Source organism: Oncorhynchus tshawytscha, unplaced genomic scaffold (assembly GCF_018296145.1).
Source record: "Oncorhynchus tshawytscha isolate Ot180627B unplaced genomic scaffold, Otsh_v2.0 Un_contig_2380_pilon_pilon, whole genome shotgun sequence".
NCBI classification, from domain to species: domain Eukaryota; kingdom Metazoa; phylum Chordata; class Actinopteri; order Salmoniformes; family Salmonidae; genus Oncorhynchus; species Oncorhynchus tshawytscha.
Window position 1 is genome coordinate 200,863 of NW_024609626.1, and position 27,916 is coordinate 228,778.

Consider the following 27,916-nt stretch of genomic DNA (forward strand, 5'->3'; position numbering starts at 1 on the left):
ATGGTAGAGAAATTAACATTAGATTCTCTGGCAACAGCTCTGGTGGGCATACAGTATATATTTAACCAGTTTTTCATATCAATGTATTTTGGTTTTATTCTTTTTTTGTCATTTAGCAGACGCTCTTATGCATTTACAGGAGCACCATCTGGGACCATTCAACAGTCTAGATTTACCAGGTTATTACTAAATAAACTGTTCACCATCTGGGACCATTCAACAGTCTAGATTTACCAGGTTATTACTAAATAAACTGTTCACCATCTGGGACCATTCAACAGTCTAGATTTACCAGGTTATTACTAAATAAACTGTTCACCATCTGGGACCATTCAACAGTCTAGATTTACCAGGTTATTACTAAATAAACTGTTCACCATCTGGGACCATTCAACAGTCTAGATTTACCAGGTTATTACTAAATAAACTGTTCACCATCTGGGACCATTCAACAGTCTAGATTTACCAGGTTATTACTAAATAAACTGTTCACCATCTGGGACCATTCAACAGTCTAGATTTACCAGGTTATTACTAAATAAACTGTTCACCAACTGGGACCATTCAACAGTCTAGATTTACCAGGTTTGTACTTCTAACCAAAAACACTATTCTCAAAATGCTTACAATTGTTGTTTTGATTATTGCTTGAACAGTCTATAAGATAATTGCTAGCAAAATACCTGTTTTGGATGCAGCACTTGTTAGCTTGAATGCTAAATGCTCACTGTCAGGCTGATGGAAAAGCCACAGAGCATTTTACAGGTTGTAGTTAGTATTTTTAAAGTCTAAAGCGGTTTATTTGAGATGATGGCACAAACGTTATATTAAGCAGGTGATTCAAACAAGCCTTACAATTATAATCCAAAAGTAGTGTGAACTGCACTCATAAGCAACCTGTAAATGGAGGCTGTTTTTTCTGTCAACCTATGAGAACTTCCCTGAGTTTTCCCCCACGGTGGTGAATTAGTGAATAGCGACACAGAGCTTAATGGTAGCTGGAAATGGTTAACCTCTCTGGGATATTCGGGACGGTAGCGTCCCACCCTGCCAATGGCCAGTGAAAGTGCAGGGCGCCAAATTCAAAACAACAAGAATCTCATAATTAAAAGTCCTCAAGCACACAAGTATGTTACACCATTTTAAAGATAACATTCTCGTTCATCCAGCCAGAGTGTGTGATTTCAAAAAGGCTTTACAGCGAAAGCACCACAAACGATTATGTTAGGTCACCACCAAGTCACAGAAAAACACAGCCAATGCAGAAATATAGATAATGAATCACTAACCTTTGATGATCTTCATCAGATGACACTCATAGGACATCATGTTACACGATACATGTATGTTTTGTTTGATAATGTGCATATTTATATCCAAAAAATCTCAGTTTACATTGGCGCGTTAAGTGCATTAATGTTTTGATTCCAAAACATCCAGTGATTTTGCAGAAATACTCATAATAAACATTGATAAGAGATACAACTATTATACATGGAACTTTAGATAAACTTCTCCTTAATGCAACCGCTGTGTCAGATTTTTTAAAAACTTTACGGAAAAAGCATACCATGCAATAATCTGAGTACGGCGCTCAGAGACCAAAACAGCCAAGCAGATATCTGCCATGTTGTGCAGTCAACATTAGTCAGAAATAGCATTATAAATATTCACTTACCTTTGATGATCTTCATCAGAATGCACTCCCAGGAATCCCAGTTCCACAATAAATGTTTGATTTTTTTGATAAAGTTCATAATTTATGTCCAAATACCCCCTTTTGTTAGGGCGTTTGGTAAACAAATCCAAACGCACGTGCAAGTCCACCCGAAAGGTCGGACAAAAAGTTCAAAAAAGTTCCGTTACAGTCTGTAGAAAGATGTCAAACGATGTATAGAATCAATCAATCTTTAGGATGTTTTTAACATCCATCTTCAATAATGTTCCAACCGGAGAATTCTTTTGTCTGTAGAAAAGCAATGGAACACGAGGTAACTCTCACATGACTGCGCGTCATGAGCCCAAGGTACTCTGCCAGACACCTGACTCATTCCCCTCTCATTCAGCCCCCCTTCACAGTAGAAGCCTCAAACAAGGTTCTAAAGACTGTTGACATCTAGTGGAAGCCTTAGGAAGTGCAAGATGACCAATATCCCACTGTATCTTCAATAGGGGCTGAGTTAAAAAACTACAAGCCTCAGATTTCCCACTTCCTGGTTGAATTTTTCTTAGGTTTTCGCCTGCCATATGAGTTCTGTTATACTCACAGACATCTTTCAAACGGTTTTAGTTACTTCAGAGTGTTTTCTATCCAAATATACTAATTATATGCATATTCTAGCTTTTATGTCTGAGTAGCAGGCAGTTTACTCTGGGCACCTTATTCTTCCAAGCTACTCAATACTGCCCCCCATGTCACCAAGAAGTTAAAGTGAGTTTCCTTGAGTAGCACACCCGATCTTGCTCTAAAAGTCTGTGGTAATATTCAGAATACATTGTGAAATAACTACAATCTCGCCAATTTCTTTGCTATACGCAGATATACTACATCCATAACTAAAGGTTTCTGCATTCTCAGGGAGGAGTTTCTGCAACCAAATTGCGTGCGCATCGCCCTCGTGCTGAAAGTTTAGCAAACACAGAAAGGGGCCAATATTGATGAAGTGGTCTGCTACACTGCTTTGAGTTTCTGTAATAATAATAATAATAATATTTTTTAGCCTAGAATCATAAATGTTACTTCTGAAGTGAGAGAAAAATAAGACAATATTACTGTTGTTGAACCTTGTTTTTTAGCCTAGAATCATGAATGTTACTTCTGAAGTGAGAGGAATAATAAGACAGTATTACTGTTGTTGAACCGACTGTCATATTATTTTCATTATGTAAATGTATGATGTAAATTGAAAATACACTGTTGGCATCACCTTTTACAGTGGATTTTCTGCTGTTGTGGGCCTTTAACCATCTGTCTGACTTTGTTGTTCACACAGGAGAGATACGTGACTATTGTGGATCCTCTGGGGAGCCTCAACAACATCATGATGCTGATGAGGCAGAGAAGAGTCTCTTCACATCAGAACACCTCAAGAAACACCAGCGGAAACCCACAGGGAAGAAACTTCACCACTGCTCTGACTGTGGGAAGAGTTACTCAAGATCAGATTCACTAAAAGTACACCAGAGAATTCACACTGGAGAGACATCTCACTGCTGCTCTGACTGTGGGAAGAGGTTTACCTCTTCAGCAGACCTCAAAAGACATCAGAGGATCCATACAGGAGAGAAACCTTATAGCTGTGATCAATGTGGAAAGAGTTTTAATGTTCCAAGCAGCCTAAAAACACACCAGAGAACACACACAGGGGAGAAACCTTACAGCTGCGCTGACTGTGGGAAGAGTTTCTCAAAATTATATACATTACAATCACACCAGAGAATTCACACTGGAGAGAAACTTTATAGCTGCTCTGACTGTGGGAAGAGTTTTTCAAAATTATATACATTACAATTACACCAGAGAATTCACACTGGAGAGAAACTTTTTAGCTGTGATCAATGTGGGAAAAGGTTTACTCACTCAAGCTGCCTGAAGGTACATCAGAGAACACACACAGGAGAGAAACCTTATAGCTGTGATCAGTGTGAGAAGAAATTTGTTACATCTAGCAGTCTGACTATACACCGGAGATCTCACACAGGAGAGAAACCTTATAGCTGTGATCAATGTGTGAAAAGTTTTACTTCATCTAGCCATCTGACTATTCACCAGCGGACACACAAGAGAGAAACCTTGTAGCTGTAATCAATGTGGGAAGAGTTTTAGCCAAACATCCTGATATCACACCAGAGAACACACACAGGAGAGAATTCTTATAGCTGTGATCAATGTGGAAAGAGATATGCTGGTAAAATTTAGAAAATACATACATGAAGTTGTTTCATGATGTCAATAAAATGTCACAATGTAGAATGTTATTAACATTGTAGTAGGAGTATTTTAATGATGTCACAATGTAGAATGTTATTAACATTGTAGTAGGATTATTTTAATGATGTCACAATGTAGAATCGTAAACGTTTGACCCCATGTTCTATTGATTTCAGAGTGATATAGATATTAGCCTCGGGATGAATCCAGGCCTCATCAGGGGAAGTAATGAGTACTATTTATTTGATTAACAAAAAAGTGATTAACAAGAAAAAGAGTTGTTTACACTTGGCGCCCCATTTGAATGAGAATAGAGCACTTCAAAATGTAGCTAGCTGTTTTCTGCAGGTTGTCCTCTAACCAGTGAGATAAAATATATCTCCCATTTCCGTGTGTTTTTTTTAGTTGTGTTCGTTTCAACAGCACATACAACCTGATTTCCCCCCTAATAGATGTATTGCCAGTTGTCAAAACAACAGCATAATTAATATACTTACTTACTGACTTTATTGTCCCCAAATTTACACATTTAAAGTGGTGTTTCAATACAAAACAAGATTGACAACTTTTATAACAGTTACATACCGATAAAAATAATAACAGTAAGAAATACAACTTTTTTTTTTTAAAGAAGAAATGACTGCTGGCTGGGAACATTCACCCGAGCTATTTAGGAGGGATATCACACCTGGCATAAATGATTGTCTCGTTCTGTTTTTCCTGCTGAGGCCCTGTACCTGCGCCCAGAGGGGAGTAATTCAAAGTCTTGGGGGTGGCTTGTGTCTAAAATGATGATATGATATGATTACTACTGTGGAACATGTTTGTGTAGATAGTAGATTTTATGTTAAACTTTTCAATATCACAAACTGTTTCTATTGATTTGAACAAGTTATAACTCTTCTGATTTGGGCTCCTCCAAAATAGCAAAATTAAATAAAGATTTATTCATTTTTAAATTGGGACTATGCCCAATGTCTTATTATTATTATTATTATTATTTTTAAGTGAAAGTTTAAAATACTAGTGCATTATTGTCAATACATATTAAACGGGGTGTGTGTTCAATTTGGTTTGATATTTCAAAATATTTACATTTCATGTAACATCAGAATTATTTGATCATTTTTCAGTACAATTATATTGTTTACTAACTAATATTTTGGGTTGGATATTACATCATATTCTTACTATTTTAATCAATGGCTTTTCCTTAGAATGATCATTAGTCTTTCATTTTTTTTTGTGATTCTTTAGTTTTTTTTATCCTCGTATGTTGTGTAGTAAATATGAATTTTATTTTAGTTTTTTTTCCTGTGAAGCAAAATTTCTGAAATGTGAAATGTTATATAAATAAAGCTTGATTTGATTTGAACTTAAAACAAAAAACAAATTAACTCAATGACTGACCAATCAAAACAAATGAACCCAATGACTGACCAATCAAAACAAATGAACCCAATGACTGACCAATCAAAACAAATGAACCCAATGACTGACCAATCAAAACAAATGAACCCAATGACTGACCAATCAAAACAAATGAACCCAATGACTGACCAATCAAAACAAATGAACCCAATGACTGACCAATCAAAACAAATGAACCCAATGACTGACCAATCAAAACAAATGAACCCAATGACTGACCAATCAAAACAAATGAACCCAATGACTGACCAATCAAAACAAATGAACCCAATGACTGACCAATCAAAACAAATTAACTCAATGACTGACCAATCAAAACAAATGAACCCAATGACTGACCAATCAACACTCTTGCAAAACCAATGAACAAATATGTGCTTGAGGCGTCACTACAGACACCCTGTTTTGAATCTAGGCTGTATCACAACAGGCCGTGATAGTGAGTCCCATAGGGCGGCGCACAATGGGCCCAGCGTCGTCCAGGTTTGGCTGTTGTTGGCAGTCTTTGTAAATAATATTTTGTTCTTAACTGACTTGCCTAGTTCAATAAAGGTTCAATTGAAAAAATTAAATGTTTTTTTTATGAAAAATAATATAAATTCAGTATATCTGTCAAAATAGTGCATACTGTGTAAATGTTATCACTTTTCAACCAATCCAGTACATTTTTGTTGAAAATTTAGAAATTGTAGTGTAATATACACTGCTCAAAAAAATAAAGGGAACACTTAAACAACACAATGTAACTCCCAAGTCAATCACACTTCTGTGAAATCAAACTGTCCACTTAGGAAGCAACACTGATTGACAATACATGTCACATGCTGTTGTGCAAATGGAATAGACAACAGGTGGAAATTATAGGCAATTAGCAATACACCCCCAATAAAGGACTGGTTCTGCAGGTGGTGACCACAGACCACTTCTCGGTTCCTATGCTTCCTTGGCTGATGTTTTGGTCACTTTTGAATGCTGGCGGTGCTTTCACTCTAGTGGTAGCATGAGACGGAGTCTACAACCCACACAAGTGGCTCAGGTAGTGCAGCTCATCCAGGATGGCACATCAATGCGAGCTGTGGCAAGAAGGTTTGCTGTGTCTGTCAGCATAGTGTCCAGAGCATGGAGGCGCTACCAGGAGACAGGCCAGTACATCAGGAGACGTGGAGGAGGCCGTAGGAGGGCAACAACCCAGCAGCAGGACTGCTACCTCCGCCTTTGTGCAAGGAGGAGCAAGAGGAGCACTGCCAGAGCCCTGCAAAATGACCTCCAACAGGCCACAAATGTGCATGTGTCTGCTCAAACGGTCAGAAACAGACTCTATGAGGATGGTATGAGGGCCTGACGTCCACAGGTGGGGGTTGTGCCTACAGCCCAACACCGTGCAGGACGTTTGGCATTTGCCAGAGAACACCAAGAGTGGCAAATTCGCCACTGGCGCCATGTGCTGGGTTCCTCCTAATGCAAGACAATGCTAGACCTCATGTGGCTGGAGTGTGTCAGCAGTTCCTGCAAGAGGAAGGCATTGATGCTTTGGACTGGCCTGCCCGTTCCCCAGACCTGAATCCAATTGAGCACATCTGGAACATCATGTCTTGCTCCATCCACCAACGCCACGTTGCACCACAGACTGTCCAGGAGTTGGCGGATGCTTTAGTCCAGGACTGGGAGGAGATCCCTCAGGAGACCATCCGCCACCTCACCAGGAGCATGCCCAGGCGTTGTAGGGAGGTCATACAGGCACGTGGAGGCCACACACACTACTGAGCCTCATTTGGACTTGTTTTAAGGACATTACATCAAAGTTGGATCTGCCTGTAGTGTGGTTTTCCACTTTAATTTTGAATGTGACTCCAAATCCAGACCTCCATGGGTTGATAAATTTGATTTCCATTGATACTTTTTGTGTGATTTTGTTGTCAGCACATTCAACTATGTAAAGAAAAAAAGTATTTAATAAGAATATTTCATTCATTCAGATCTAGGATGTGTTATTTTAGTGTTCCCTTTATTTTTTTGAGCAGTGTACAATTCCCCATCGACTGGATTTAGTCACCATTTAGTTTGGAAATGATCCAACCATTCTGTAGGTTGGTGGAAATTATCCAACCATTATGTAGGTTGGAGGAAATGATCCAACCATTATGTAGGTTGGAGGAAATGATCCAACCATTATGTAGGTTGGTGGGAATGATCCAACCATTATGTAGGTTGGTAGAAATGATCCAACCATTATGTAGGTTGGTGGAAATGATCCAACCATTATGTAGGTTGGTAGAAATGATCCAACCATTGTGTAGGTTGGTAGAAATGATCCAACCATTGTGTAGATTGGTGGAAATGATCCAACCGTTATGTAGGTTGGTGGAAATGATCCAACCATTATGTAGGTTGGTAGAAATGATCCAACCATTATGTAGGTTGATAGAAATGATCCAACCATTATGTAGGTTGGTGGAAATCCCCATCGACTGAGGATGAGGGGTCTCCATTTTGCAGTGTAATAATGATGTTGAATAATAATAAACTACAATCATCAATCTGACTCCATTACCATGTGAACGCTATAGGGCCCGTAATAGAATCCAGTGGGTATAGCCAAGGTTGTGAGCCTATCGTCACCACTCAGAATACTATAAGATGCAAGTGTCCAGGTTTAGGGCCCGTAATAGAATCCAGTGGGTATAGCCAAGGTTGTGAGCCTATCGTCACCACTCAGAATACTATAAGATGCAAGTGTCCAGGTTTACCATTATGCAACTATTATTAAGGCTGAGGAACAAGGAGCTAATATTGATGTCTCAGCATTAAATGATTGAGTTAACCTTAGCTCAGAGATGCACCGTTGGAGACTGAGAATACGTTCTAATATGTGCTACTTTTTGGACGGTGCCTTCTGAAAGTATTCAGACCCCTTGACTTTTTCCACTTTTTGTTTTGTTTCTATTATTATATATTATTATATTCTAAAATGTATTAAAACATTTTTTTTTAAATCCTCATCAATCTACAGAAAATACCCCATGACAATGACAAAGCAAAAACACACAATACCCCATGACAATGACAAAGCAAAAACACACAATACCCCATGACAATGACAAAGCAAAAACAGATTTGTAGATTGTTTTGCAAATTTATATTTAAAAAAAACATGTTTTAATCTTTAACACATTTACATACAGTACCAGTCAAAGGTTTGGACATGCACTCATTCCAGGGGTTTTCTTTATTTAGACTATTTTCTACATTGTAGAATAATAATAATAGTGAAGACATCAAAACTATGAAATAACACATGGAATCATGTAGTAACGAAAAAAAAGTGTTAAACAAATCTAAATATCAAATCTAAACAGACAGAACAATGAGCCAGATGTTTCACCTGGCCGTATAAATAAATGTGAGGCATCCGGTTGACGGTTTTCACTCACAACCAAATGTGGTGATGAGAGGAAGCCCAGTGGTAGAAGATGTGGTGATGAGAGGAAGCCCAGTGGTAGAAGATGTGGTGATGAGAGGAAGCCCAGTGGTAGAAGATGTGGTGATGAGAGGAAGCCCAGTGGTAGAAGATGTGGTGATGAGAGGAAGCCCAGTGGTAGAAGATGTGGTGATGAGAGGAAGCCCAGTGGTAGAAGATGTGGTGATGAGAGGAAGCCCAGTGGTAGAAGATGTGGTGATGAGGAAGCCCAGTGGTAGAAGATGTGGTGATGAGAGGAAGCCCAGTGGTAGAAGATGTGGTGATGAGAGGAAGCCCAGTGGTAGAAGATGTGGTGATGAGAGGAAGCCCAGTGGTAGAAGATGTGGTGATGAGAGGAAGCCCAGTGGTAGAAGATGTGGTGATGAGAGGAAGCCCAGTGGTAGAAGATGTGGTGATGAGAGGAAGCCCAGTGGTAGAAGATGTGGTGATGAGAGGAAGCCCAGTGGTAGAAGATGTGGTGATGTGGTAGAAGATGTGGTGATGAGCCCAGTGGTAGAAGATGTGGTGATGAGAGGAAGCCCAGTGGTAGAAGATGTGGTGATGAGAGGAAGCCCAGTGGTAGAAGATGTGGTGATGAGAGGAAGCCCAGTGGTAGAAGATGTGGTGATGAGAGGAAGCCCAGTGGTAGAAGATGTGGTGATGAGAGGAAGCCCAGTGGTAGAAGATGGAGCAAGATGGATTCTGGCCGACGACATTCTGCTGATTTGCCCATCGATGAAACGTTTGATCTCAATACAGTTTTCTGTTTCCATAACTAGAATCTGTAACAAATAGAGTGGACTACGTTTTGAAGACATGACGTTTTGCCAAATTTTCAACTTGTTATCTGAAAATAAAATAGATACATTTTACTCATCTGCGTTACCCACTCCAGTCAGCAGATGGCGGTCTGGGAATTTAAGGCGATGCTGCTGGTGTGACGTATAATGTAGTGGACGGAACGCTTCTTTCAACAGCAGCAACAGTTAGTCAGACACCTCGGTAGCTTGATAGACAAAATAGACGAACCAATAAAGCTTTTTAGACGGGTTCGTGTATATTTAACACTGTGTTTTAAACACACTTCTGTCGTCTACTAAGTTATCCGATTTAATTTCATATTTACGGTGTTGTTATTGGTCATCTAGTTAAGTTAAGTTTTATTAAGTTAGCATTAGCCTAGCTAGCTAACATCTCCGACCATGAGTTCACTAAGCTGCTCTCCTCCTGATAAAGAAGAGGAGGTCTGCTGGACGGAGGAAGGAGCTCTGGTGAAAGAGGAAGAGGAAGAGAAAGATGTTACAATAGAAAAACAAGTAGAGGGTGAGGCTGTTTCAGTGAAAGAAGAAGAGAAAGACGTTTCAGTGAAAGAAGAGGAAGACTCGTTCAGAGTGAAAGAGGAAGAAGATGTTACAGTAAAAGAAGAGGAGGAAGAGAAAGAGGAGGATGCAGTTTTTGGAGTGAAAGAGGAGGAGGGGGAGATGACTGTTACATCGAAAAACGAGGAGGAGGAAAATGGATATCTGGGCCCGGTTTCCCAAAGTCATCTTAAGGCATCCAATGGTTCTAATGATGAACTTAACCGTGAAATGGTTTTGAGAAACCGTGCCCTGATTAACACTAGTAAGTACTGTCTTAAATACAGAGGCACAAACTCTGCAGTTGTTGAACTGATGTGTGGTGTTAATGTTTGGTTTTGATTGGGACACATGCTAAGATGGCTGGCTGGCTAGACATTATTAAATGATAGTTAGATAGCTAGACATTATTAAATGATAGCTAGATAGCTCGCTACTGGGTTATAGATTGAGGTAGTTTATTTGCATGTTCAACTAGCTGGCTAGCTAGATTCATATATTTTACATCTATCTACAGTTTGAATGGTCTGGAGCCTGGTGTTGTTGTGAACCAGGTTACAGTTTGAATGGTCTGGAGCCTGGTGTTGTTGTGAACCAGGTTACAGTTTGAATGGTCTAGAGCCTGGTGTTGTTGTGAACCAGGTTACAGTTTGAATGGTCTGGAGCCTGGTGTTGTTGTGAACCAGGTTACAGTTTGAATGGTCTAGAGCCTGGTGTTGTTGTGAACCAGGTTACAGTTTGAATGGTCTAGAGCCTGGTGTTGTTGTGACCAAGGAGCTTTCACTCAGATGGAACCAGGTTTCAGCTGCTGTTCGATGTTGACGTCCTTCGTCCCAGAGAGGTGAAAACATCCCCCCGGGACTGGACACGACCCGGCAAACATTTTTTTTTTGAGAAGATCATGAATTTTGCAATGAAAAAGCCATGGACATTACATGTCCTGGTCCAAAGGGCAGGACAGAAATATGCTCTCAGGCTAGATGAATTTGTTAATTTAATAACCTGAACCAGAGTTACTCAAAGGATCTGATGATTAAAGGCCTCAGTCTACATATTGGTTTGACCTTCATTTTTTAGATTTTTCATAATTGTAAAGTAATAATTGTAAAGTATTTTATTGTTGACATCTTTGTTTTTTTATGCCTCACTGCTTTATCACATGGCCACATTCTCATGTTCCAATGTGAATTCTTTAAGAGATGGGCGGGTCTAAGGCTCTAGAGGGTGTGAAGGATGATAAATGGGCGTGAACAAAGAGCAGCACTGAAGATATACAACAATAGACAATGTAGTAATGATAGTGATTTGCCTAATGGGGGAACCTGGTGAGATATATACTGTTAATGGTTTGCCTAATGGGGGAACCTGGTGAGATATATACTGTTAATTGTTTGCCTAATGGGGGGAACTTGGTGAGATACATACTGTTAATGGTTTGCCTAATGGGGGAACCTGGTGAGATAAATACTGTTAATGGTTTGCCTAATGGGGGAACCTGGTGATATAATGTTCAGATAATCCATTTAGACAATTTGGTGAAAGTATTCCTTTTCTAAATAATAAAAGACCAAAAGTAATCTGACACACTGCTTCGGGTTTCAGCAACTGTAATAATGTATTTATAGCCTGGAATCATCCACGATACTACTGTGGAAACAATAATACAAAATAAGTCTGTTGTTGCTCACTTGACTGTCTTTTTAAGATAATTGTCCAATAAGTTTGTAAAAGCATTTAAACATTCATTAAGGATGTAAATTGTTGTACGACATCATGGGGATCACCTTTTTAGCTCAAATAAACAGTGGATTTCTGCTGTTGTGGGCCTTTAAACCATCTGTCTGACTTTGTTGTTCACACAGGAGAGAGACATGACAAACGTGGATCCTCTGGGGAGCCTCAACAACATCATGAAGCTGACGAGGCAGAGAAGAGTCTCTCCACATCAGAACACCTCAAGAAACACCAGCGGAAACCCACAGGGAAGAAATCTCACCGCTGCTCTGTCTGTGGGAAGAGTTACTCAAGATCAGATTCACTGAAGGCACACCAGAGAATTCACACAGGGAAGAAGTCTCACCACTGCTCTGACTGTGGGAAGACTTACTCAAGATCAGATTCACTAAAAGTACACCAGAAAAAACACATTGGAGAGAAACCTCACTGCTGCTCTAATTGTGGGAAGAGTTGCACCTCTTTAGCAACCCTAAAAATACATCAGAGAATCCATAGAAGAGAAAAACCTTATAGTTGCTCTGATTGTGGGAAGTGTTTTGTTTTGTCAGGACATCTAAAATCACACCAGAGAACCCACACAGGACAGAAACCTTATAGCTGTCATCTATGTGGGAGGAGTTTTAGGCACTTAAGCAGCCTGATAGTACACCAGAGAATACACACAGGAGAGAAACCTTACCAATGCTCTGACTGCGGAAATAGTTTTGTTTCGTCAGGACTTTTAAAATCACACCAGAGAACACATACAGGAGAGAAACCTCATAGCTGTGATCAATGTGACAAGAGATACTCTGATAAAAGATCTCTGATTAAACATCAGAAAATACATACATGAAGGAGTTGTTCAATGTGAGAAGAGTTTTATTGAATCTAGAGAGCTGACTTTGCACCAGAGAATACGTTATATCAATGAAAAACATGTCACAATGGAATAGGAGTAGGGTAATGAAACCCTAAATGTTTGCCCTGTTCTATTGATTTCAGCTATGGATTGAAATGAAAGATGAACTATTTATGTGATTAACCAAAAAGTGACTGACAAAAAGTGTTGCGTTATGAAAAGAAAATTACATTGTAGTTAAACATATTTAGTTTTTTTTCAATGACTTGAAAAACATCTTAATTTCAACGTACTTGCAGCCTATACACATGGATGCAGTATAATAAATGGGTCTATAATCAATTTTTATTAACAATCTTACATCACTCCAGTATTTCTTGACAACATTCAAATGCTAATTGTCTTTATTCCACTACTGAAGAAGCATGACTCAAATCACCTCATATTTCAAACATTCAGCCTGACAAAATATACATGTTTTATTATTCCATGCCTCACCATTAAGTGAAGTATTGCCAAGACATATTAACAAAGGGGTGAACATTTGGTTTTGATATTTCGTAATATTAGCATTTTTGTAACACTTAGTTGCGTAAATAATTATGATTAATAACTGAGTTTTTATTGGTACAATTATATTGTTTACTAACATTGTAGTAAAACTAGCTTATATTTCTTATATTTCTGGTTGGGTATTACATCCTATTCTAACTATTTTAATTAACTATTTTAATTCATTAGTCTTTTCAGTTTTATTGTTATTCTTTATTTATCCTTATGATTGTTGTGTAGTAAATATTACAGTTATTGTTCATTAGTCTTTCAGTTTTTATTGTCATTTTTTTTCCTGTTTGTTGTGTTGGAAATATTTATATTTTTATTGTCATTGTTTTTATTCATTGTTTTTTCCTCTGAAGACTATTGTGTTGTATTCCATGTCTGAAATGTGCTGTATAAATAAAGCTTGATTTGATATGAATATATTACAAAACAAATTAACCCAATTTCCGACTTTAACCAATCCAGTGCATTTTTTGTTGAATATGAAAAATGTATAAATCAACAATACGTCAAATGATTAAACCACTGAGAACTGAAACAAACAAATGGATCAAACAGATCAATCCCACCTTTCCAGCCTGCTGAAGGCGTGGTGGAGTGGTGAACACCACCCCCGGCTCTACCAGGGGCTTGAGGTGGTCTCCCACAGCTCTGCTTATGTCATGTTCTGTGGTCTTGCTGTTCCATTTCTTGACTGCCCCTGCAACACAGAAATAAACACATTTAGTCATATTATATAAAACAGTCGAAGTAATGGATATGGAGCATCTATGGCCTCAGTTACACCTGGCACCTAAATGTGACTTCTGTCATCTGAGCTGCATTAGGTCTGGATGCACTAAAGTCACAATGTGCTGCATTAGGTTTAGATCTGCCAGGATGGGCATTGTGTTCGGAATTGCCAGAGTATCTGTGACCAACAGATGCATATCTGTATTCCCAAGGGGACATAAATATTTACCATTTAAACCGTGTGTGACCTCTCACCTCTCTGGCTGTGGATGTGTTCTTCCTAACCAGTCCCTCAACAGCTCTCTGACTGAGCTCCATCCTCACTGGGTCTTCAGAGGAGAGGAAGGCTGAGGAGGGATGGAAGAATGAATGGATCAATCAGTCAACAAGTCAGCAATATAAAGAGAGTGTTGATCATCTTAAACGTCCATCTCCCACCCATGGAGAGACCTTTATACTGTATCCAGGGTTGGGTAGGTTACTCTCTAAATGTAATCTGTTAGTTACTAGTTACCTGTCTAAAAGTGTCATCAGTAATCTGTTAGTTACTAGTTACCTGTCATCAGTAACATAACTGTTGGATTCCCCAAACTAACTAATGTAATCTGATTACTTTTAGATTACTTTCTCCTCAAGAGGTTCAACTTAGTACCACAGTCATAAAATCTATAACCTTAACCACACTGCTAAACCCTAATGGCTAACTGCTAACCCTAATGGCTAACTGCTAACCCTAATGCCTACCTTGTCCCAGACCTTACCTTATATTCATCATTGTGCTTTTGTAATTACAGGTGTTGCTATTATAGATATTATAAAATTCCTTTCAGGATGGAAGGTGAATGGATCAATCAGTCAACAAGTCAGTTATATAAAGATAGCGTTGATCAGTTTAAATGTCCATCTCCCATCAATGGAGAGACCTGCAGTGCATTCGGAAAGTATTCAGACCCCTTGACTTTTTCCATATTTTGTTACGTTACAGCCTTATTCTAAATTTGATTTAATAAAAACTTTTCCTCATCAATCTACACACAATACCCCATAATAACATCACAATATCCCATAATGACATCACAATACCCCATGATGACATCACAATACCCCATAATGACATCACAATACCCCATAATGACAAAGTGAAAACATGTTCTAGAAATGTTTGCAAATGTATTAAAAATAAAAAACAGAAAAAACGTATTTACATAAGTATTCAGACCCTTTTCTAAGAGACCTGAAATTGAGCTCAGGTGCATCTTGTTTCTATTGATCATCCTTGAGATGTTTCTACAACTTAATTAATTAATCTAAAAAACAGTTTTTCTTTTGTCATTGTGTATGTAGGTAGATACATGAGGAGGAGAAAAAACTATTGAATCAATTTTACAATATGGCTGTAAAGTAACAAAATGTGGAAAAAGTGGGTCAAGCAAACAAGGGGTCTGAATACTATAAAAATGTGCGACTGTTTGACTAAAAACATATTGGGTCGACCATCAGCCTATTGACCAAACAATTGACTAGTCGACTAATTTGGGTCAGCCCTAATAGTCATTGATTCTTGAAGAATATACAGTTGAAGTCAGAAGTTTTCATACACCTTAGCCAAGTACATTTAAACTCAGTTTTTCACAATTCCTGACATTAAATCAGAGTAAAAATTCCCTGTCTCAGGTCAGTTAGGATCACCACTTTATTTTAAGAATGTGAAATGTCAGAATAATAGTAGAGAGAATGATTTATTTTCAGCTTTTATTTATTTTATCACACTCCCAGTGGATCATAGGTTTACATACACTCAATTAGTATTTGGTAGCATTGCCTTTAAATTGTTTAACTTGGGTCAAACGTTTTGGGTAGCCTTCCACAAGCTTCCCACAATAAGTTGGGTGATAAATTGGGTGAATTTTGGCCCATTCCTCCTGACAGAGCTGGTGTAACTGAGTGAGGTTTGTAGGCCTCCATGCTTGCACACGCTTTTTCAGTTCTGCCGAAAAAAATTATATAGGATTGAGGTCGGGGCTTTGTGATGGCCACTCCAACACCTTGACTTTGTTGTCTTAAGCCATTTTACCACAACTTTGGAAGTATGCTTGGGGTCAGTGTCCATTTGGAAGACCCATTTGCGATCAAGCTTTAACTTCCTGACTGATGTCTTGAGATGTTGCTTCAAAATATCCACATAATTTTCCTTCCTCGCGATGCCATCTATTTTGTGAAGTGCACCAGTCCTCCTGCAGCAAAGCACCCCCACAACATGATGCTGCCACCCCCACGCTTCACGGTTCGGATGGTATTCTTCGGCTTGCAAGCCTCCCCCTTTTTCCTCCAAACATAACGATGGTCATTATGACCAAACAGTTCTATTATTGTTTCATCAGACCAGAGGACATTTCTCCAAAAAGTACAATCTGTGTCCATGTGCAGTTGCAAACCATAGTCTGGCTTTTTTATGGCGGTTTTGGAGCAGTGGCTTCTTCCTTGCTGAGCGGCCTTTCAGGTTATGTTGATATAGGACTTGTTTTACTGTGGATACATTTATACCTGTTTCCTCCAGCATCTTCACTAGGTCTTTTGATGTTGTTCTGGGAATGGTTTGCACTTTTCGCACCAAAGTACGCTCATCTCTGGGAGACAGAACACTTATCCTACCTGAGCGGTAAGACGGCTGCATGGTCCCATGGTGTTTATACTTGCGGACTATTGTTTGTACAGATGAACGTGGTACCTTCAGGCGTTTGGAAATTGTTCCCAAGGATGAACCAGACTTGTGGAGGTCTACAATCTTTTTTCTGAGGTCTTGGCTGATTTCTTTTGATTTTCCCATGATGTCAAGCAAAGAGGCACTGAATTTGAAGGTAGGCCTTGAAATACATCCACAGGTACACCTCCAATTGACTCAAATTATATCAATTAGCCTATCAGAAGCTTCTAAAGCAATGACATCATTTTCTGGAATGTATCAAGCTGTTTAAAGGCACAGTCAACCTAGTGTATGTAAACTTCTGACCCACTGGAATTGTGATACAGGGAATTACAAGTGAAATAATCTGTCTGTAAAGAATTGTTGGACAAATTACGTGTCATGCACAAAGTAGATGTCCTAACTGACTAGCCAAAAGTGGAGTGGTTGAAAAATGAGTTTTAATGACTCCAACCTAAGTGCATGTGTAACAGACGTGAAACGGCTAGCTAGTTAGCGGTGGTGCGCGCTAAATAGCGTTTCAATCGCTGACGTAACGATGCTTCGTGGGTGACTGTTGTTGATGTGTGCAGATGGTCCCTGGTTCGCGCCCGGGTATGGGCGAGGGCACGGTCTAAAGTTATACTGTTACACTGGTATCGAGCATGGTGGCAACACAGTAAAGAGGTTGACATGTGACCAGGCACCAATGACTTATTAATGTTTCAACTGTATTACCCCCATCACAAAAAACATTCTGCACTTGTCTCTCTACATCGGTCAGCTACATTGGTGAGCATAGTTAGTAGAATAATGAATGGTTTGGTAAGATTTTGGCACGTCAACTTTTAGAAGGTTAGTAGGAAAGTTAATTATGTAAACCACCTAACATTCACTGAACATTTAGTATTTGACTCAGAAGAAGAAGCCTGAAGTAGGATTTCTAGAAACAAACTCGGTTTACCGTTATATCTGTGGATTAATTGTCAGAGTAGAGGACATTGTGAATTTCAGGTAAAATAACAACTCCGTGTTTATATCCCAGGACAATTGAGCTAGCAACAGCAAGCTATCTAAATTGCCATGAATTGCAGATCTCGAACCCTCGACCTTCTAGCCCGGGCGCGCTATCGACTGTGCCGCAAACGCATGCTCAAGCAGAAGAGTCGATATCCATGCTTATAAATCCAGGGTCGTTACAGTAATAACGAGAAAACATAACAGTTTGCACATATAGGTAACCAGATTGTGACTGCTTCTACGTTACTAAGTCTTTAACCACACTGTGTTGTTACATTGGTGGGTAAAAACTCATGCTTCCTACCGATTAACATGTTGTCTGAATATAAACTCATTTTACATTTTACTCCACTGCGTTACCCACTCCAGTCAGCAGATGGCGGTCTGGGAATTTAAGGCGATGCTGCTGGTGTGACGTATAATCTAGTGGACGGAACGCTTCTTTCAACAGCAGCAACATGTAGTCAGACACCTCGGTAGCTTGTAGACAAAATAGACGAACCGATAAAGCTCTTTAGACGTTTTCGTGTATATTAGACACTGTGTTTTAAACCCATTTCTGTCGTCTAGTTAGTTATCCGATTTAATTTCATATTTACGATGTTATTGGTCAGCTCATGGCAATTTAAATTGCTGCTCATTCATTAGCCTAGATAGCTAACATCCACGACCATGAGTTCACTAAGCTACTCTCCTCCTGATAAAGAAGAGGAGGTCTGCTGGACGGAGAAAGAGGGACTGTGGCTGAACGTTGTCGTGAAAGAGGAGAAAGAAGAGGAGGTTGTTACAATACCAAAACAAGTAGAGGGTGAGGCTGTTACAGTGAAAGAAGAAGAGAAAGACGTTTCAGTTAAAGAAGAGGAAGACGAGTTCAGAGTGAAAGAGGAGGAGGATGTTACAGTAAAAGAAGAGGAGGAAGAGGATGCAGTTTTTGTAGTGAAAGAGGAGGAGGAGGAGATGACTGTCACATCCAAAAAGGAGGAGGAGGAAGAAGAGGAGGATACTGGATATCTGAGCCCGGTTTCCCAAACGCATCTTAAGGCGTCCGATGGTAACGATGAACTTAGCCATAAAATGGTTTTGGGAAACCGTTCCCTGATTAACACTAGTAAGTACTGTCTTAAATACAGAGGCACAAACTCTGCAGTTGTTGAACTGATGTGTGGTGTTAAAGGGGAAATCTGTAATTAAATCTACAACTGCCTCATCCATATCTGGACGTTTAAATGATTCAGACCCATTGGCTTTTCCCTCGTTATGTTATAGCGTTATTTTAAAACGGTTTAAAAAAAATATATATATACCAACATCAATCGACACACAATGACAAAACAAAAACAGATTTTTAGACATTTTTGCAATTTTGCAACTGATATCACATTTAATAAGTATTCAGACCCTTTCCTCAGTACTTTTATGGCAGCAATTACAGCCTTGAGGCTTCTTCGGTATGACACTACAAGCTTGGCACACTTTGGGGACTGTCTCCCATTGTTCTCTGCATAGAAAAAAGTATTCAGAGTCTTGTCCCGGAGCCACTCCTGCGTTGTCTTGGCTGTGTGCTTAGAGTCGTTGTCCTGTTAGAAGGTGAACCTTCACCCCAGTCTGAGGTCCTGAGCGCTCTGGAGCAGATTTTCATCAAGGATCTCTCTGTACTTGCTCTGTTCATCTTACCCTCAATGCTGACTAGTTCCCTCAAGCCTGACGAGTCCTCCAGTCCCTGCCGCCGTAAGGATGGTGCCAGGTTTCCTCCAGACGGGATGCTTGGCATTCAGGCCAAAGAGTTTAATCTAGGTTTCAACAGACCAGAGAGTCTTATTTCTCATGGTCTGAGAGTCAGGAAACAGGATGCACCTGATCTCAATTTAGAGTCTCATAGGGTCTAAATGCTTATGTTAATAAGGTATTCATGTTTTTTTATTTTAATAAATGTGCAAATGTTATCATTAGAGTTTATTGTGTGTAGATTAATGACGAAAACATTTAATTTCATCCATTTTAGAATAAGGATGTAACAAAATGTGGAAAAAGTGAAGGGGTCTGAATACTTTCCAAATGCCGTGTATATATTTATAGAAACAATGTGAATCAACACTGTATTTGTAAGTGATTTATGTATAGCCATTGATTCTTGAAGAATATAACACATGCCTCATGAGCTTAGTTCAACTGTTGTACCCCATCAGAACCCCAAATAAACTTTTTTTTACTTTTTAATGTTTAGAAACAATGTAAACCAACACTGTATCGCCTCAACATGGTTGAACCTATAATGTTGATATCATGGATGGTCAGTCCTTGCATCCATAGGTCTGTCTATGAATTTGAGAGTAGTTACATTTCTCCAGTCCCATCCATCATCTTATTACCAAAACTGTGGTGGAATTACAGCTTTGTTATTAGTTGAACTGCAGATTGGTTGATTGTGACTTTTTTAAAGGGATTTAAACAGCAACAAAATGTCAGCCATGAGATATGGTTTGGTAAACAGCTGTGTACAGTGTACAGGGAAAATGCATTTGATCCCCTGCTGATTTTGTACGTTTGCACACTGACAATGAAATGATCAGTCTATAATTTTAATGGTAGGTTTAATGGTAGGTTTATGAACAGTGAGAGACAGAATAACAACAAAAAAATCCAGAAAAACGCATGTCAAAAATGTTATAAATTGATTTTAATGAGGGAAATAAGTATTTGACTCCCTCTCAATCAGAAAGATTTCTGTCTCCCAGATGTCTTTTATACAGGTAATGAGCTGAGATTAGGAGCACACTCTTAAAGGGAGTGCTCCTAATCTCAGTTTGTTACCTGTATAAAAGACACCTGTCCACAGAAGCAATCAATCAATCAGATTCCAAACTCTCCACCATGGCCAAGTCCAAAGAGCTCTCCAAGGATATCAGGGACAAGATTGTGGACCTACACAAGGCTGGAATGGGCTACAAGACCATCGCCAAGCAGTTTGGTGAGAAGGTGACAACAGTTGGTGCGATTATTCGCAAATGGAAGAAACACAAAAGAACTGTCAATCTCCCTCGGCCTGGGGCTCCATGCAAGATCTCACCTCGTGGAGTTGCAATGATCATGAGAAAGGTGAGGAATCAGCCCAGAACTACATGGGAGGATCTTGTCAATGATCTCAAGACAGCTGGGACCATAGTCACCAAGAAAACAATTGGTAACACACTGAAATCCTGCAGCGCCCGCAAGGTCCCCCTGCTCAAGAAAGCACATATACATGCCCGTCTAAAGTTTGCCAATGAACATCTGAATGATTCAGAGGACAACTGGGTGAAAGTGTTGTGGTCAGTTGAGACCAAAATGGAGCTCTTTGGCATCAACTCAACTCGCCGTGTTTGGAGGAGGAGGAATGCTGCCTATGACCCCAAGAACACCATCCCCACCATCAAACATGGAGGTGGAAACATTATGCTTTGTGGGTGTTTTTCTGCTAAGGGGGCAGGACATCTTCACCGCATCAAAGGGACGATGGACGGGGCCATGTACCGTCAAATCTTGGGTGAGAACCTCCTTCCCTCAGCCAGGGCATTGAAAATGGATCTTGGATGGATATTCCAGCATGACAATGACCCAAAACACACGGCCAAGGCAACAAAGGAGTGGCTCAAGAAGAAGCACATTAAGGTCCTGGAGTGGCCTAGCAAGTCTCCAGACCGTAATCCCATAGAAAATCTGTGGACCACAAACAATGATACAAGGACTAAACTCAGCAAAAAAAGAAACGTCCTCTCACTGTCAACTGCGTTTATTTTCAGCAAACTTAACATGTGTAAATATTTGTATGAACATAACAAGATTCAACAACTGAGAGATAAACTGAACAAGTTCCACAGACATGTGACTAACAGAAATGCAATAATGTGTCCCTGAACAAAGGGGGGGTCAAAATCAAAAGTAACAGTCGGTATCTGGTGTGGCCACCAGCTGCATTAAGTAATGCAGTGCATCTCCTCGTGGACTGCACCAGATTTACCAGTTCTTGCTGTGAGATGTTACCCTACTCTTCCACCAAGGCTCCTGCAAGTTCCCAGACATTTCTGGGGGGGGAATGGCCCTAGCCCTCATCCTCCGATCCAACAGGTCCCAGACATGCTCAATGGGATTGAGAACTGGGCTCTTCGCTTGCTATGGCAGAACACTGACATTCCTGTCTTGCAGGAAATCACACACAGAACGAGCAGTATGGCTGGTGGCATTGTCATGCTGGAGGATCATGTCAGGATGAACCTGCAGGAAGGGTACCACATGAGGGAGGAGGATGTCTTCCCTGTAACGCACAGCATTGAGATTGTCTGCAATGACAACAAGCTCAGTCCGATGATGCTGTGACACACCGCCCCAGACCATTACGGACCCTCCACCTCAATCGATCCTGCTCCAGAGTACAGGTCTCGGTGTAACGCCCATTCCTTCGATGATAAACGCAAATCCGACCATCACCCCTGGTGAGACAAAACCGCGACTCATCAGCGAAGAGCACTTTTTGCCAGTCGTGCCTGGTCCAGCGACGGTGGGTTTCTTCCCATAGGCGACGTTGTTGCCGGTGATGTCTTGTGAGGACCTGCCTTACAACATGCGTACAAGCCCTCAGTCCAGCCTCTCTCAGCCTATTGCGGACAGTCTGAGCACTGATGGAGGGATTGTGCGTTCCTGGTGTAACACGGGCAGTTGTTGTTGCCATCTTGTACCTGTCGTGCAGGTGTGATGTTCGGATGTACTGATCCTGTGCAGGTGTTGTTACACGTGGTCTGCCACTGCGAGGACGATCAGCTGTCTTTCCTGTCTCCTTGTAGCGCTGTCTTAGGCGTCTCACAGTACGGACATTGCGATTTATTGCCCTGGCCACATCTGCAGTCCTCATGCCTCCTTGCAGCATGCATAAGGCATGTTCACACAGATGAGCAGGGACCCTGGGCATCTTTATTTTAGTGTTTTTCAGAGTCAGTAGAAAGGCCTCTTTAGTGTCCTAAGTTTTCATAACTGTGACCTTAATTGTCTACCGTCTGTAAGCTGTTAGTGTCTTAACGACCGTTCCACAGGTGCATGTTCATTAATTGTTTACAGTTCATTAGACAAGCATGGGAAACTGTGTTTAAACCCTTTACAATGAAGATCTGTGAAGTTATTTGGATTTTTATCTTTGAAAATCTTTAAAAACAAACTATCTTTGGAAGACAGAGTCCTGAAAAGGGGACGTTTCTTTTTTTGCTGAGTTTATTATAAATGTTGGTTACCAATGTAATTAGAGTAGTCTGATATACCACGGCTGTCAGCCAATCCGCATTCAGGGCTCGAACCACCCAGTTTATAATGTAGATTAACCACAGCGAATGATGTTGAGATACAAAGACTATTATAAATTAAATTAAACTGTTCCAGTAAAATGTGAATATGAAAATCATAACTGGCACCAGATCAGTAGAAATGGTCAGATAAATTTGCACTACAAATGGAAAAGGTTACCGAATGCTGGTGTAGTCTATTACCAGAAACCTCAGGAGCATAACGTCAGAATTTACAAAGGCCAGCAGCAGCGGGAGGAGGAAGAGTTTTTTTTCTTCTTCTGGTTAGGCTATCCTGAGTCATTTGTGTGTCTTCATTTGTAATTTGTAATCACAGCTTAAAGCATCAGACAAGCTCAGTTGCCTACATATAGTTGATTTTATTTGAACATAGATGGAAAAATACACTTTTGGTTGAAAGAACAGATGACTCTCGGTCCACCCAGATTGGTTTTAGTCGGGGACAGACCTAGTTTATAATTTGCTTTTGTCTGCTTGATTTAAAGGATGATCTTTGGGAGGTTATGGGTCTTACAGTAGGTCTATGTTATTATTAGGTGACGTTATGGGTCCTACAGTAGGTCTATGTTATTGTTAGGTGAAGTTATGGGTCCTACAGTAGGTCTGTTGTTGTTAGGTGAAGTTATGGGTCCTACGGTAGGTCTGTTGTTGCTAGGTGACGTTATGGGTCCTACGGTAGGTCTGTTGTTGCTAGGTGACGTTATGGGTCCTACGGTAGGTCTGTTGTTGTTAGGTGAAGTTATGACCGTGTGTAGATACGTTCATTTTCATGTTGTCATATACATTCTTAATACTTCCCCCAAATTCTAAGGCATTTGTGGACATTCTATATCAACAGAGTGGGAAAGCGACCGTGTGTTTGGAGAATTAATAGACTGCAGTAAATACAACCGGATAAAACATCTGTCTCGTCCAGGACCAGTGTCTACACAGGCCGGTGCTCTATAGCCAATCAGACTTTCTTTGCCTACGGTTGCCGACACCGGTCATATTCAGCAGGGTGTTGCACATTAGTAAATTAATCAGTTATTCTGCACTCTGGTACACTCAGACGAGAGCGCTCTGAAATCGGGAGTAGTTAGCCAGAGTGAATATGTAAACGCAAGGGATATGCTAACTGGATAACAGTCGTTCAAGTTCTTGCTAGATAACCAAATGACACCTGCATCTCTAGCTGTGTACAGCCACTGAAAAACAATATGAGGGGGAAAAGTCAGTCATTCTCTCACTCCTCCAATGGAATGACCTCCTCCTAGCAGCTAGCTAGCTAACATTAGGGTCCTCCTCCAATGGCATGACCTCCTCCTAGCAGCTAGCTAGCTAACATTAGGGTCCTCCTCCAATGGCATGACCTCCTCCTAGCAGCTAGCTAGCTAACATTAGGGTCCTCCTCCAATGGCATGACCTCCTCCTAGCAGCTAGCTAGCTAACATTAGGGTCCTCCTCCAATGGCATGACCTCCTCCTAGCAGCTAGCTAGCTAACATTAGGGTCCTCCTCCAATGGCATGACCTCCTCCTAGCAGCTAGCTAGCTAACATTAGGGTCCTCCTCCAATGGCATGACCTCCTCCTAGCAGCTAGCTAGCTAACATTAGGGTCCTCCTCCAATGGCATGACCTCCTCCTAGCAGCTAGCTAGCTAACTTTAGGCTCTGTGTTTTTTTTAGTTTGTTACATAAATACGCTAGCCTATTAGCCACGTTATGACTGAATTGTGATCATTGCCCTTGCTAATTTAATTTGTAATGTGATTCACAGCCTTAGTTACATTTGTCCTTCTTTTTGTTGTTGTAAAGAAAAAGAAAATATTGAGTCATTGAAACTGAAACAGTGCATCCCGAATGGAGGTAACAAACAATGTACCAGACCAGCTGTGATTTACAACCCGATAGCAATATGTTTTGGACTACCAAGAAATGTATTGGTGAATTATATGAATTATGCATTAAACTGCATCTATCTGCCGACAATGCCTTCGTGTACATCATGGAATGGTGAGTCCAATAGAACCTAGTTTTAAAAACCTCATATAAAGTTGGTTTTGTAGCATAAACTGGGAATTTTATATTTTTGACTGATATTATGATTGACTGTTTGTTTCATATCTGCAAAGTAGTTAAATCGCTGTCAGTTCCACTTTAAAGGAGTGTTCTACAGGGATGACTAATCGAAGTTCAGAAGGAGAGGTTATAACACTATACACTGTAGTTCAGAGAGGTTATAACACTATACACTGTAGTTCAGAAGGAGAGGTTATAACACTATACACTGTAGTTCAGAAGGAGAGGTTATAACACTATAGACTGTAGTTCAGAAGGAGAGGTTATAACACTATAGACTGTAGTTCAGAAGGAGAGGTTATAACACTATAGACTGTAGTTCAGAAGGAGAGGTTATAACACTATAGACTGTAGTTCAGAAGGAGAGGTTATAACACTATACACTGTAGTTCAGAAGGAGAGGTTATAACACTATATACTGTAGTTCAGAAGGAGAGATTATAACACTACATACTGTAGTTCAGAAGGAGAGGTTATAACACTACATACTGTAGTTCAGAAGGAGAGGTTATAACACTACATACTGTAGTTCAGAAGGAGAGGTTATAACACTATAGACTGTAGTTCAGAAGGAGAGGTTATAACTATAGACTGTAGTTCAGAAGGAGAGTTTATAACACTATAGACTGTAGTTCAGAAGGAGAGGTTATAACACTATACTGTAGTTCAGAAGGAGAGGTTATAACACTATATACTGTAGTTCAGAAGGAGAGGTTATAACACTATAGACTGTAGTTCAGAAGGAGAGGTTATAACACTATATACTGTAGTTCAGAAGGAGAGGTTATAACACTATAGACTGTAGACGACAGGAAGTAATCCATCATCAGTCAGCACGTATTATCAGCCACTCAAATAGGAGAGGCTTTGTCCCCTCTCTGTTTGTTTACTCAACCCAGAGTGAAACCAAAACACCCCATGTAGCCCATGGCAACCTGATGACTCAGAGTCACGTCATAAAGTAGAATGACCACCGTGGGAGAAAACAACTGATATTCACCATCTGGCACCATTCAGCAATCTAGATTTACCAGGTTATTACTAAATAAACTGTTCACCATCTGGGACCATTCAACAGTCTAGATTTACCAGGTTATTACTAAATAAACTGTTCACCATCTGGGACCATTCAACAGTCTAGATTTACCAGGTTATTACTTCTAAATTTAAAAAAACACTTTTGGGGTTCTCATAGGCTTTACAATTTTTGTTTTTATTATTTGCTAAAATAATATTTGGTTGTGGAAGTTGCATAATACCTATTTTGGATGCAGCAGTTGTTAGCTTAAATGCTAAATGCTCATTGACAGACTGGAAGGAAAGCTAACCACAGAGCAGTTTACTGTTTTTAAGTATGAAGCAGTTGAATTGTGATGATGACACAAACATCATATTAACCAGGACATTCAAACAAACCTTACAATTATAATCCAAAAGTAATGTGAAATGCACTCATAAGCAACCTGTAAATGGAGGCTATATTTGCTGTCAGCCTATGAGAACACCCCTGAGTTTTCCCCCACGGTGGTGAATTAGTGAATAGACACAGAGCTTAATGTGAGTTTCAGATATACAGATATATACAGTACTACATCCATAACTAGCTGTTTCCTCATTACCAGATATACTACGTCCATAACTAGTGGTTTCCTCATTAGCAGGGAGGAGTTTCTGCAACCAAATTGTGTGTGCATCGCCCTCGTGGCACAATTTTAGCAAACACAGAATGGGGCCTATATTGGTGATCAAAAGTTGTCTGGCACACTGCTTAGAGTTTCAACAACATCAATAACGTATTTCTAGCCTACAATCATCCACTTTACTACTGAGGTGAAAAAAATAAGACAAAATATGACTATTGTTGCTTGACTGGTCTTTTTAAGACAATTGTCAAACACGTTTGTACACAACATCATGGGCATGAGGCCTGTCCTTTCAGCTAAAATAAACGGTGAATTTCTGTTGTGGGCCTTTAAACCTTCTGTCTGACTTTGTTTTTGTTGTTCACACAGGAGAGCGTCATGACGATCGTGGATCCTCTGGGGAGCCTCAACAACATCATGAAGCTGAAGAGGTAGAGGAGAGTTTTTCCGCATCAGAACATCTCAAGAAACAGAAGCGGAAACGCACAGGGAAGAAACCTCACCGCTGCTCTGACTGTGGGAAGAGATTCACATCTTCAGCAGACCTCAAAAGACATCAGAGAATCCATACAGGAGAGAAACCTTATAGCTGTGATCAATGTGGGAAGAGATTTACTGATCTAAGCAGCCTGAAAAGACACCAGAGAATTCACACTGGAGAGAAACCTTATAGCTGCACTGACTGTGGGAAGAGTTTTAATGTTCCAAGCAGCCTGAAAACACACCAAAGGATTCACACGGGAGAGAAACCTTATAGCTGTGATCAATGTGGGAAGAGTTTTGTTTCATCTAGCCAGCTGACTGTACACCAGAGAACACACACAGGAGAGAAATGTTATAGCTGTGATCAATGTGGGAAGAGTTTTGTTTCATCTAGCCAGCTGACTGCACACCAGAGAACACACACAGGAGAGAAATCGTATAGCTGTGATCAATGTGGGAAGAGATACTCTGGTAAAAGATCTCTGATTAGACATCAGAAAATACATGAAGGAGTTGTTCCATGATATCAATAAAATGTCACAATGTAGAACCCTAAACGTTTGCCCCCTGATCTATTGCTTTCATCATGATATGGATATTAGCCCCATCAAGGGAAAAATCCAGGTTCTGAAATGAAAGAGTACTATTTATGT

At 40.1% G+C, this 27,916-nt stretch overlaps 3 protein-coding genes across 4 annotated transcripts in view; all 3 read left to right on the forward strand.

The window, feature by feature from the left end:
- LOC112240362 (gastrula zinc finger protein XlCGF17.1) overlaps positions 1-5,708 on the forward strand; it is a 41,755-nt gene extending 36,047 nt beyond the window's left edge. For both annotated transcript variants that reach the window (XM_042316427.1, XM_042316426.1), the window contains one exon: positions 2,994-5,708. In XM_042316427.1, coding sequence (XP_042172361.1) covers positions 2,994-3,799 — 806 coding nt within the window. In that variant the 3' untranslated portion in view covers positions 3,800-5,708. The remainder of the gene's footprint in view (positions 1-2,993) is intronic.
- Positions 5,709-10,183: 4,475 nt separating this feature from the next.
- Positions 10,184-13,685, forward strand: LOC112240364 (zinc finger protein 239-like). The gene is made up of 2 exons (XM_042316428.1): positions 10,184-10,442; positions 12,040-13,685. The coding sequence occupies exons 1-2, from the start codon at positions 10,301-10,303 to the stop codon at positions 12,747-12,749; spliced, it is 852 nt and encodes a 283-aa protein (XP_042172362.1). The 5' UTR covers positions 10,184-10,300; the 3' UTR covers positions 12,750-13,685.
- Positions 13,686-18,637: 4,952 nt separating this feature from the next.
- On the forward strand, positions 18,638-27,820 carry LOC112240361 (gastrula zinc finger protein XlCGF71.1-like). The gene is made up of 2 exons (XM_042316430.1): positions 18,638-18,859; positions 27,150-27,820. Exons 1-2 carry the CDS (start codon positions 18,709-18,711, stop codon positions 27,785-27,787), a joined length of 789 nt encoding a protein of 262 aa, XP_042172364.1. The 5' UTR covers positions 18,638-18,708; the 3' UTR covers positions 27,788-27,820.
- The last annotated feature ends 96 nt before the right edge of the window (positions 27,821-27,916 follow it).